This window comes from Benincasa hispida, chromosome 3 (assembly GCF_009727055.1).
Source record: "Benincasa hispida cultivar B227 chromosome 3, ASM972705v1, whole genome shotgun sequence".
In the NCBI taxonomy this organism is placed as follows: domain Eukaryota; kingdom Viridiplantae; phylum Streptophyta; class Magnoliopsida; order Cucurbitales; family Cucurbitaceae; genus Benincasa; species Benincasa hispida.
Window position 1 is genome coordinate 68,556,596 of NC_052351.1, and position 11,643 is coordinate 68,568,238.

Sequence of the window (11,643 nt, forward strand, 5' to 3'; positions counted from 1 at the left end):
AAAATTTGAAACTCATTTTTCAAAAGAAACTTTCTTTTCCTTTTAACTTCATAAAAAAATTGAATACTTAGTCTTTAGATTTATTTAGACCCTTTAAACTCTTAGAAATGTCATATCTACTTAATTTTTTTTGTTTCCCCGATAGGACAAACTTTGGTCTAAGAACAACCATCTTGTTTTAGAGGCAAGTCTACACATAGAGGAATAAAAATGACCTAATTCATAAAAAAATTGCTAGCACAAAAAAAAAAAAAAAAAAAAAAAAGCTTGCGAATTGATATAATAAATTAACACAACCTTCACTATTGTGTGTGTGTGCATGGGTAGAAGTGAAAAGAGCAACCTTCATCGTGTTTCTGTTAGCGCCCACGAGAAAAGAGCGATAGGTTCCCAGTGATGTAAGTGTGGAAGTTATCTCTCTAAATAAAAGAAATGCAAATTACACTTTATGTGTGTGAGTTAAAAAAAAAAAAACACCCTTCTATTAGAATTGCCTCTATCCAATGCAAGTTAGGTATATCATAGACCGATAACTGGGCCAGTGTACGGCGAAGAGGAATTAAAAGTTAGATGTCCCCTTTCTGTTAGTTTAGGCCTTTAAGTAAACTAAAATTGGGTAGTCTTTTTTGTTATGATTTTGCAGAAAAATACCTTTTCTTTTCAAAATAAGCTTCACCCTTTTGTTACCAAAATTTTGAACTTCTAAATGCTTGCTTATACCTTTACTTCCTCGATTGTTGAGAAAAGAGATGAAAATCAATTCATTGTGTACAAATCACTTGAGTGTATAGATCATTTGGATGTGAAGATGAAAATGTACCAACTTGAATTTGTCAATTTTGAATAAAAGAATGAAACTTTGAATAAACAATAAAAAATCCATTTTTGCTTGAATGTATGCATATTTCTAGTTTAGACTTGTTCGGGACAACCAAGAGTTAAGTTGGGGTGTTTTGTTAGGTTTTAAAGGATATATATTTTCTATGTTAATTTTCCTCAAAATTGTGTTGATTATTTGCTTTAATTGCTAATTTTGTAGGTAAAATGGTCCCCGAGGCATTTTGGAGTCATTACAAGAAAATTATGCCTAAACAATAAAAAAATGACCAAGAAAATCAATAAATTGAAGAAAATCGAGTAAGCACCCAGAATTCCATCGAGTAAGGCTGTTGGATCATCGACCACCATGTATTTAGTAGAATACTATCGTGTATGATCGAATAAGAACTGTCAAGTATTCTACCATCGAGCCATCGAGTACCAGCAAATATCATCGAGTAATCAACTATCGAGTCATCGAGTTTCTTCTTATTCATTTTCCATTGAGTTAAAGCTATCAAGTAAAGGACATCCAATGTCGAGCATCGAGTAATCTATCATCATGCATTGAGATTTAGAAAGCTCGCCTTTTAAACTATGTAAATAGGCATTTTCTTGAGACTTTTTCTTGAATTTTCTTTCATGTAATTACTTCCTTTTGAATGTTCTTGTTGAAATTTAGAATAAAATTGATTAAGATGGAATCGACGACTCAAGTTAATCAATTTTTGTATGAAAAAATTACATGGTTCTACAACAAAATTGTAATTATAGTTGCAAGAATTAGTAGTCTTGATAGAAACTGTAGACTTCTTTTCCTCCTTTCTTTAAAGAATCCATTAATTCAGAACATTCATGCAATCAATCTTGATATACATAAACCCAACTTAACTAATCACCTAGGCTTGCCCTAGATGTGAGACTCCCTCACACTCAAACTTAGGCTCCCTCTAAGCATATGAATATTAGTGTGGCAATACTTAGACTGCCCCTAAGCATGTGAGAATCTCCCCCATTGAAGATAGCTTTCCTTGTACTTGTGAACTCCCTTCACATGAGAACTTAAGTTCCCCTTAAGTCTTGATAAATCTCTTCCAGTGAATAACACCTCAGGACCCCCCTAAGGTAGATAAATCCTTCTCGATTAGCTTTGTATTAGGCTTTTCCTAAGGTCGAATAAAACTTTGTACTATGGAAATGATCGTTGTAAGAACAATGTGAAGAATACGTTGCACAGACATAGAATGATTCCCTCTTCTTCAAGTAACTACTATGTAGAAAGTACTCTAATAAATTCACTTATCAAACTCACAGAACAATGTATGCGGCTGCTATATCCCTAGCACAAAGACTTTTTGGGCTTAAATAGCGCAACAGAAAGATGAAAAATATCCCCCCATATAATCGACAATATTCACCAAAAAGAAAATATCTGAGAGAAAATATTATGCAGAATAATTTAAATAAGAAAAGAAATATATATATATATACACATACATACATACATATATTATCATCTTCTAACAACTGAAAATCAGACTGTCATAGAAGTATTGAATCAATAGTTGGTCAAGTAACTGGGGGTGGAGAAAATTAGTGCACAATAACTTATTACTTACACCTCTTCCAATATTCACATAGTATCTCCCACAGTTTAAGTGATATTGTAATTTCTTTGCTGATGCTAGTTGCTCTGGATGCTGAGAAGAATGTTTCTAAGAATTGCTTTTTCAGGTTATTCCAGATTCGAATAGATCCAGGTGGTTGGTAAAACAACCAATCTTTTTCCATGTCATTCAGGGAGAATGGAAAGGTTCTCATGTTGAGCTACTCCTCCATAATACTGTGGGACCTCATCCCATCACAAACTATATGAAAGTCTTTCAAATGTTTGTGAAAGCCTTCCCCCGCACTCCCTTTAAACTATTCACAACGGCTGCTGTGTCCTTCATTGTTTATTCAGGAACTGCCCCATGATCATGTGAGGCATTGCAATCTCGGGGTCTATATGTTCTTCTTAGTTCCTCTGCACGTTCTCATGTTACTCTAACTGCTCTATTCTTTTTTTGTCTAAGTCGCCACTCAATCTGATTTATATCTTCAAAATAATGAAGTCCAAAACTTCTAGAAGAATGGATCATGCACAACAAGAAATCAAACACACTATTTTTTTTTAGTTTTCAATTTTTTTAAATTCAAGAATTTTCCAAGAGAATTAATAAGACTCTTCCGTAACGGTGTCAATTTGATAGTAAGAACTTGTTGTGGGTTCATATGATCAAATGAAATTTATAATTACCGGTTTTTCTATTGAGTAGAAGTTCTTGATCGGTAATTATAAATTTCATTTGATCATAAGAACTATGATAAGTTGATATCGTCGTCGTTGATAAAAACTAGATTATTTGCAAATGTATCAACCTGTTTCAAGCAAAATGTAACCATCCAACCATTTACAAATGTATCAATGAAAAACTTTTCATTGATCTAGACATCGTATATATTGCTTTATGATTATTTTGAAGTTGTTTCAGTAGAAGATCATTGTTAGATTTCCTATCTATGGTTTGAAATGCCATAAAAATTTCAACAGTAGTTATGGAAGATGATTTTAATCTTCCTCCAAATTGTATCACTTTTGAATCCAATCATAAAACTTCTTTCTATGCAACATTGAACAAATAAGAGTTGGTGGTAAATTGCAAATACATAAACAACAACTAGTATACATATATATAGAGTGGAAGGAAAGATTTGCCAATTCCTTTGCTAAAATAACACATGAGAAAGTTTAAAGTTAAATGATATCAATACATTGTCTTGAAAGGCTTATAAACCTTAAGATCAAGCATAACACCATTAATAGAGCCCACAGCAGCAGCAAGAGAGACCAAAAGGCAGCCCATGCTCATAGTTTGAATACAAATCCATTTAACGCTCCATTTAGGCACCTTCTTCTGAACGATATACATCTGAACAGGAAAATAAACAGTCATTGGCCAAAACTGGAGTGCCCCAATAATCCCGACGATGTCATTGAAGAAAGGGAGCAACATGGAGACGATGGTGGTGAAGCAAACGAAAAGGGTTCTCCACACGAGTCGAAATAGGTTGATGTTGTACGAGCGAGAGGAGAAGAAGGAGAGCTTGTATTCTTTGGTGATGATCATCGAGTCTGGCCATGCTTGGGCAACCTTCTTTTCGACGAAGGCATAGACAGGCTGGCTGAAGACTTGGTAGGCTCCAATGAGGTGGATGACGATGGCGACATTGGCGATGTCGAGGAGCCAGAAGGGGTTGTAGAAGCCAAAGCCAGTCAAGAGATTGCCTGGGGCAGTGTTGCCAAAGGCGGCATAGCCCATGGATCCACATAGTACGTAGAATATGGTGGTCAATGCAATGCTGAATCCTATTGCTTTCTTCATTGTCTTTGCTTCTGATGGTGGGCATCTGATTGTGTCCTGTTTACCCAAAAACATATCATGTTTTATTTCACAATTTTAAATGCGATTATCAACTATAAAAAAATTGATTTAAAATTATTATTAAAAACATATTTCAAAATGAATTTAATTATGACAAAGGTCATTTTAGTCTTTTCAAAATCAATCTTATTGTCGAAAATATTTTAAAGACTATACTTAATTGCATGTTGTTGGAGCTCAATCCTAGTAATTATCTTGTGTAAAACTATTTATTTTCGTCTAGATTTATCGAACTACAACAACGTATGCATGCTTTTTTATTCATAGTGAACATATTATCAATTTTGTCACTATAATTTAGATTTTATTTTCAATTTGACTAATTTTCTTTTTATTATTTGATCAATCTCCTTATCATATTCAGTTTTTTTTTTTTTTTTTAAAAAAAATACTCCTTATCCAGATTAAATAGTTGACGTGGTTGTCTATTTACACGTCATCCAAGTTATATTACCTATACAGTTGAGTACTTAGATAATTATATTAGTTAATGGTTTAGAGTTAAACCCTTTTAAATAAATAAAATTGATGATTTAACCTTTATTTATGTTTAAAAGCAATATATATATATACAACATAAAAAAATAGAGCTTAAAGACAAAAAATCAAGAAGAAGAACAAAATCCGCCCATAAAAGATTGGGCTGGTATTTTTTATTTTTTCTTTAAGAACAATTGGATTGGTAGTTTTAAAAGCAAATATCTCAAACTATAATTGTAGGAAAAGGGTTGGGTTTTGAAATAAAGTCACTTTCTTTAATTTTATTTTTTAGCAAAATATTTACAGGAAAATCAACCATACAATACAAATTAAAATAATATATACACTTACATGTGGGATAGAATAAGAGCTTTTTAAATTTTGATTTTTTTTTTAAATTTTTTTAATTAAAAAAACCTAATATTAGCCGATAAAAGTATTCTATATTTTTTTAGATTAAAGGGTAAAATAAAAAGAACTTCCAGGCTTCGAAGTTAAGCTTCTGCTCATGGGTATGCTTTTATGGAACTGACTGAATTATAAATCAGTTCTTACATTATTCGAGAATATTATTTTCTTCATTTCTATTGTGCTATTGAAGTACATTTTTCTTTTAATTTTTTTTTTCCTTTTTTTGGTTAAATTTTCTTCGCTACTCAACCGACTTTTTTTTTTTTATATATATATTTTTCTTTCTTTGAGATTCTTTTAAAAGAGCAACCGGTGGACTTTCTAACTGATGACTCAATTTAATACTATTCTCACCAAATATACAAAATTCTGACGAAATTTGATGCATTAGTGCTTGTATGATCATATCCGACCCAATTTTTCGAATTTATTTTTCTTTATTAATGTCCTTTATTTTAGTATTTTTAGATTTTTAAATTAAAAATATAATTATTTTACTAGTTCTTACGTTGACTCTACTGAAATTATCTCAAGAATCTTTCATGTATTTTATTTAATTTAGATGTTCATTAAAAAAAGAAAAGAAAAAGGAAAGAGTGATTATGGGAGATATTTATGCTTTCTTTTGTTGTTATTCTATGTTAATTTAAATCAAATTAATTTTCTTTGATTTATAAAATCGGATAATACTTTATAGTAGCTTTTGATTCTTTCTTTTATAAAGTAGTATCTTTTGAGATTTAGTATAAAAAGAGTTTTTAAAATAATTGTAGAAAAAAAAATCAATTTTAACCCTACACTTGTGAACTTAATCAATTTGAATTAAAGTTTAAATTTCATTAATTTATGCCAAATATAGACCAGTCTTGCAATGATTTAATCTTTAACCTCTAACTCTAAAGAATTATTTAAAAATTTTCTTTAAAGAATTATTTAATAGATACAAAATTGTTAAGTTTTTAAAAATAAAGTAGATATTATATATTAAAAAAAATATTCACACAGTAACCCGAATTTAAATTTCGTGTCTAATTTAATAAAATTGAAAGTTCAAAAGATTCAAGTAAATTCAACTGGATAAACTTAGGATCATAACTATTTAATTTTCATTTTTTTAATATGTAAGATGAGATTCTATTACATTTTTCCCTTTCTAAATTTAGGGTAAAAAATGTAAATTAAAAAGTGAGTGATAACTATTAAAAAAAAAATTAACACAAAAAAGGCCACATAAATTTACCTGAACTTCAATAAGAACAATTGCAAAAGAATAAGCAAAAGCAATATCTCCAAGTGCTTGGAAACTTCTCCATATCTTTTCAGTCTGAGTAATTGTTCCCACACTTATTCCACTAAGTGTTCCTTTAAAACTCCCATTTTCTGCACATATATAATATGAACAATAATTATTAACAAAAAAAAAAATAATAATAATAAATAATATGTGTTGTAAACAAAGAATTGTTGAAATTTTTTTTAAATTTAACAAAATGTTATTGTCTTATCAATGATAGATACTGATAAACATCTATCACCTGTCGCTGATTGACAGTGACATTTTGCTATATTTGTAAATAAATTGACTTATTTTCTTATATTTGAAAATAAGAGGAAAAATAACTTTTATAATAAAAAAAAATTTAAAGAAATTTGTTTCGTAATAAATTAATTGACTCTACTACTTTTTAGAAGTATTTGTATTTAAAAAAATCACTTTCATGCTCTATATTCTACACTTTTAAAGTTCTTCTTGTAAAAGAGAAAAAGGAAAAGCATTTTCAGTGTATCTAGAATATCATATTTTTTAAGCATTTTATTAAAAAAAACATTTTTACATCATTTACAATTTTTTTTAATAAAAAATGCTTTAGATAATAAATTTTGTTTGATGGCATCCACTACTCATCAAAATGGATTCTATTAGTAATTATAAAAGTAAGCTTCTTCTTTTCATTCTAAACTCTTGAGTATTAAGTGAACCAAAAATTTTAAAGAATGTTTTTTTTTTTTTTTATTAAGATTTGAAAAGATTGAACTTACACTAAGTACATTATTTTACTTACTTTTTTTTCATATATTCTTTAAAAAAGTGATTTTACTTTAAAAAAAATTATTTCAAAAGTTATTCGAATACGTGTATCTAAAGATATAATAGTTTGTGAAGATAAAATAATTAACACTCCCAAACACAGTTTTAATTATAATAAAAAAATATGAAAAGAAAAAGGGTTGTTTTTAAATATAAAAAAATAAACCAAAATATGATAAAATATGTCAATGATAGACACTAATAGATATTGATAGACTTCTATCAGTGTCTTTTATTGATAGACACGAATAGAAGTCTATTAGTGTCTATCGACTTCTATCATTGATAATTTGAAAATTTTGTTATATCTTGTAAATATTTTTAACAATTTTATCATTTAAAATAATTTTGGAAAGAAAAATGTAAGTTAAAAACCTGCAACTTGTGCTACTCCAAGGCTAAGGCCAATAGTGGAATAGGTAAAAGACATAATAGCTGCCACTGTGGAGAGCCACCAAATCTGATCAAAATTTGGAATTTGGGATAAAATTATTTCCACAACTCCAAAAGACAGCATGAATGGATTGCTTGAAATATGACATGGATTTTTGCCCCCACTGCTGTGAAAGCAATTTGACCTTTTAATTGCCCTGCCAAATCTCAACAACAAATCATTCGTCAAAATTAAAGTCTCATTTTGTAATTATTTTTTCTTTTTAAGTTGTTTTTATTTTTAAAATTAAATTTATAAACACTATTTTCATTTATTGATTTATTTATTTTGTTGCTTACACTCTAAGAGTGTCTTTAAAATTTAAGCTAAATTTTTTAAAATATAGTTTTTAACAATTTATTTTTGTTTTTAGAAATTGAACTACGAAATCTCATGTTTACATAGAAAATATAAAAATCATGATGAAGAAATTATGTGAAACGAACACAAATTTTCAAAAAGAAAATAGTTATCAAACGGTGTTGTGCTTTAGGCTTGTTTGTTTCCACTCAATTTTATAGTAATGGTTTTCACTTTTTTGAAGAAACTTTTATATTCTTGCTCAAATTCTAAAAACAAATATAAGGTCATATTTGTGGAAAGTTAATAACTAAATCGAGAAATTTATACATGAGTTTAGTGTGTTTATAAACTTAATTTCAAAAACAAAAAATTAAATGATATGTCAAATGGACAAAGTTTTTTAAACCTAAGTTTTTAGTTTTCAAAAATGAACTTCGTTTTATTAAAACATTAATAAAAAGTGGATAACAAATATTGAAAGTGAAAAAGTAGAATATATAAGCTTAAAAAAAAAACTAAATGTTTATGAAATTTGATGGTTTAAAATATAGTTTTGGAGTCTCGAACTCACATCATGCTGATTGACGATGCAATCGTATATCCGATCATTATTCCGATCATGTTTATGTACTGCATTACTCCACATGCCACCATCTGAGTTTCACCTTTATAGACAAAATACAAATGAAAAAAGAAAATTCTGAATATGATTATTTAAGAAACATTGATTGATAAACAATAATAATATTATGCTTTTGGTGGTTTACGTTTATTTTGATTTGCATACCAAGGAGGGAGCGAACTGCATGCATGTAGGTTTGGTTTCTCTTGCCGTTAACCGGATCACCGGAGCGATAGCAATCAGCAAGCAAACAGGAGGTGTAGTAACCGATGAAGGCGAATAGCAACATCACGGAGGGACCAGCGATCCATCCGAGCTGAGCAATTGCCCATGCCAACGATAACACACCCGAACCGATCACCGCCGTGATTATGTGAGCACTTGCCGTCCAAAACGTACCTAAAACATAGTGTAAACCAAGCGCGTTTGAACCGTGTGTAAATTATGTTAAGAGATTATATGAATATGCAAAATTTTGTAGCTCCAGTCAGGTACCGGTTCGTTTGGGACGACCATCGTCGTCGAAGCTAGCAGAGTCGTTGACAGGAAGCACGGCCATGGACACGGAGTCGAGTCGAGAGAAGGGGAGCTAAGGAAAGAGTATTTGGAGATGGGAGAGGGAAAAGGGAGAAAGGTGATGGAGGGAATGGGAGTGGAGGTAGCTGTTTATATAAAGTTTCAAAAAGGAAAATGAGTGAAAAATTAATTAAAATTAAAATTAGAATTAAAAGGAGTATTAAATAAAATAATGTAGAGAAAAATAGTGCACGTTTTGAGAAGGACCCCAGTTTTAGGGAATTTCTATATATCAATTATTAACCAACCCTCAAAATTTGCAAGTGAACAAGTCAATCTTTTTCTTCTCCCTCTTGAGTGGAAACGTTATTGGGTAGGAAAAAACTTTCCTCCCTTGTCTCAAAGAAAAAAAAAATCTTTCCTCCCTCCCACTACTATCATGATAGTTAATAATAAAAAATTTCAAAAACCTTTTAGGAAAAAAATACTTATTTAATTTGGTACTCATTTTTTTTTTTAATAATTTAGCTTTCGTTTAGTCTCTAAATTTCAAAAGGTAACATTTGATCTGATTAAGTTTTGACTTTTGTTTTAATATAGTCTCTAAAGTTTCAAAAGGTTATAATTTTACTCTTAAAATTTGCGTTTTGTTTCAGTTTGGTCTGTTAGTTAAGATTTACACGTTTAGTCTTGACTTTTTTCATTAACTATTCACTTTTAGTCAATACCATTAATGTATATTAATTAATTAAAAAAATAATTATGAAATTTAATTTTGAATTTAATTTTATTAGTGTTGAAAAATAGTGCACCGTAATTAATTATAATTCTTTTAAAATAATTAGTAGACCTTAACTTTAAGGATGAAAAATAATTATTAATGAAAAGTGGAGGTCAATAGTGTAAATCTTGAATGAGTAAATTGAAACAAAACACAAATCTCAAGAGTAAAATTGTAACATTTTAAAACCTATGGTCAAAATTGAAATCAAACTCAAAACTTAACCATTAAAGTCTCATTTGGTAATCATTTTATTTTTTATTTTTGTTTTTGAAAATTAAGCTTATGGACATTACTTCCACCTCCAAATTTCTTCATTTGTTATCTACTTTTCACCAATGGTTTTTTATTAAAAAAAAAAAACCAAAATTTGAAAACTTAAAATAAGTGGCTTTCAAAAAGTTGTTTTTGTTTTTGGAATTTGGTTAAAAATTTAACCACGGTACTTAGGAAAGATGTAAATCATTGTAAGAAATGTGGATAAAATATGTTTAATTTTTAGAAAAAAAAAATAAAAAAATCAAATGGTCACCAAATTGGACCTAAATATATAATATTTTGAAATCTAGAGATCAAATGAAAATTAGACTTAAAAAACTTTGTATGCAATTGGTGGCAAAAGTAAACATAACTCAATTGTCATAAGCATGAATTAGCGACCAAGAGGTCTATGATTCGATACCCTATTCCTATTGTACCCAAACAAAACAAATAATTGATGCATGTACTTGTTTTCTTAAATCAAAGGTTCAAATCTCCGTATTTCATATTTGTTAAAATAAAAAAAAAAAATTAAAAACAATACAACCTAAATCCTAGAAACATAGGTATAAGTTGTTGGTTAAATATATATTTTTGGTGATAATGTCGTTGGAGTGGTTTTCTTCAATTTAGTTATTAATTAACTTTGTTAAATTTCAATGTCATCCTTAATGTATTTAGTTTTTTCCCCTAATGAGCCCAAATTAGTTAACTAAAAGGATACGTAGTGTGAAAATATAGTTCATTAATATAAAATTGAAATTGTATCATGTGTTCTAGTTTGACGAAATAAACACACTACTTCTTGTCCAAAAAAGTTTTAACCTTACTTATTTATTACATTATCGAAAAAAAAATCTGATGATCCGAAAAATTCAATGAATCTAATATAAATCAACGGACTTAGATGATTTAGACTAGAATTCATTCGAATTGGGTTGAGTTCAATAAATGAAAATTTTATGGATTGGATTGATTCATAGATTCACCTTAAATAAACCCAAACTAACCTGGACTTATTATTAATATTAGAAAATATGTTTTTCAGCGTACGATACAATTATATATACATATATTTTAATTCTATTTAGTTTCAATTTTTTTTAGACAATTTACTCTTCAACAACTCCTAAAAATAACTTTTGAGTACTTTGAAAAGAAAATTTTCATATTATCAATTGAAGTTAAATGGTTAGTCTTAAATCAATATAATTATATAAAATTTTTTCATATTAACCTTTTACTTATTTTTAGACAAAAAAAAAAAAAAATTAAATAAATAACCTAAGTGACTCAAATCAACCCAACTCAAGTATTGAAATACTTGAATTGGATTGAGTTCATTATTTAATAAAGATAGTTCAGATTAAAGAAACTTGCAAAACGAACAATTGATTGGATCTAAAAAATGCTTCAACTTATCTCAATCCACAACACTCCTTT

At 28.9% G+C, this 11,643-nt stretch overlaps 1 protein-coding gene across 1 annotated transcript; it reads right to left on the reverse strand.

The window, feature by feature from the left end:
* Positions 1–3,455: 3,455 nt before the first annotated feature.
* On the reverse strand, positions 3,456–9,275 carry LOC120072718 (amino acid permease 4-like). Its single transcript, XM_039025189.1, has 6 exons — positions 9,138–9,275; positions 8,808–9,041; positions 8,592–8,685; positions 7,660–7,874; positions 6,436–6,575; positions 3,456–4,280 (listed from the first exon to the last, which is right to left on the reverse strand). Exons 1-6 carry the CDS (start codon positions 9,199–9,201, stop codon positions 3,627–3,629), a joined length of 1,401 nt encoding a protein of 466 aa, XP_038881117.1. The 5' UTR covers positions 9,202–9,275; the 3' UTR covers positions 3,456–3,626.
* Positions 9,276–11,643: the final 2,368 nt, after the last annotated feature.

Coding starts and splice junctions, on each gene's coding strand:
- LOC120072718 (XM_039025189.1), bottom strand. CDS start 9,201: ATGGCCGTGCTTCCTGTCAACGACTCTGCTAGCTTCGACGACGATGGT. Junction 7,875..8,591: donor GCATCGTCAATCAGCATGAT/GTGAGTTCGAGA, acceptor GAGATTTGGCAG/GGCAATTAAAAGGTCAAATT. Junction 6,576..7,659: donor TGGAGTAGCACAAGTTGCAG/GTTTTTAACTTA, acceptor ATATATGTGCAG/AAAATGGGAGTTTTAAAGGA.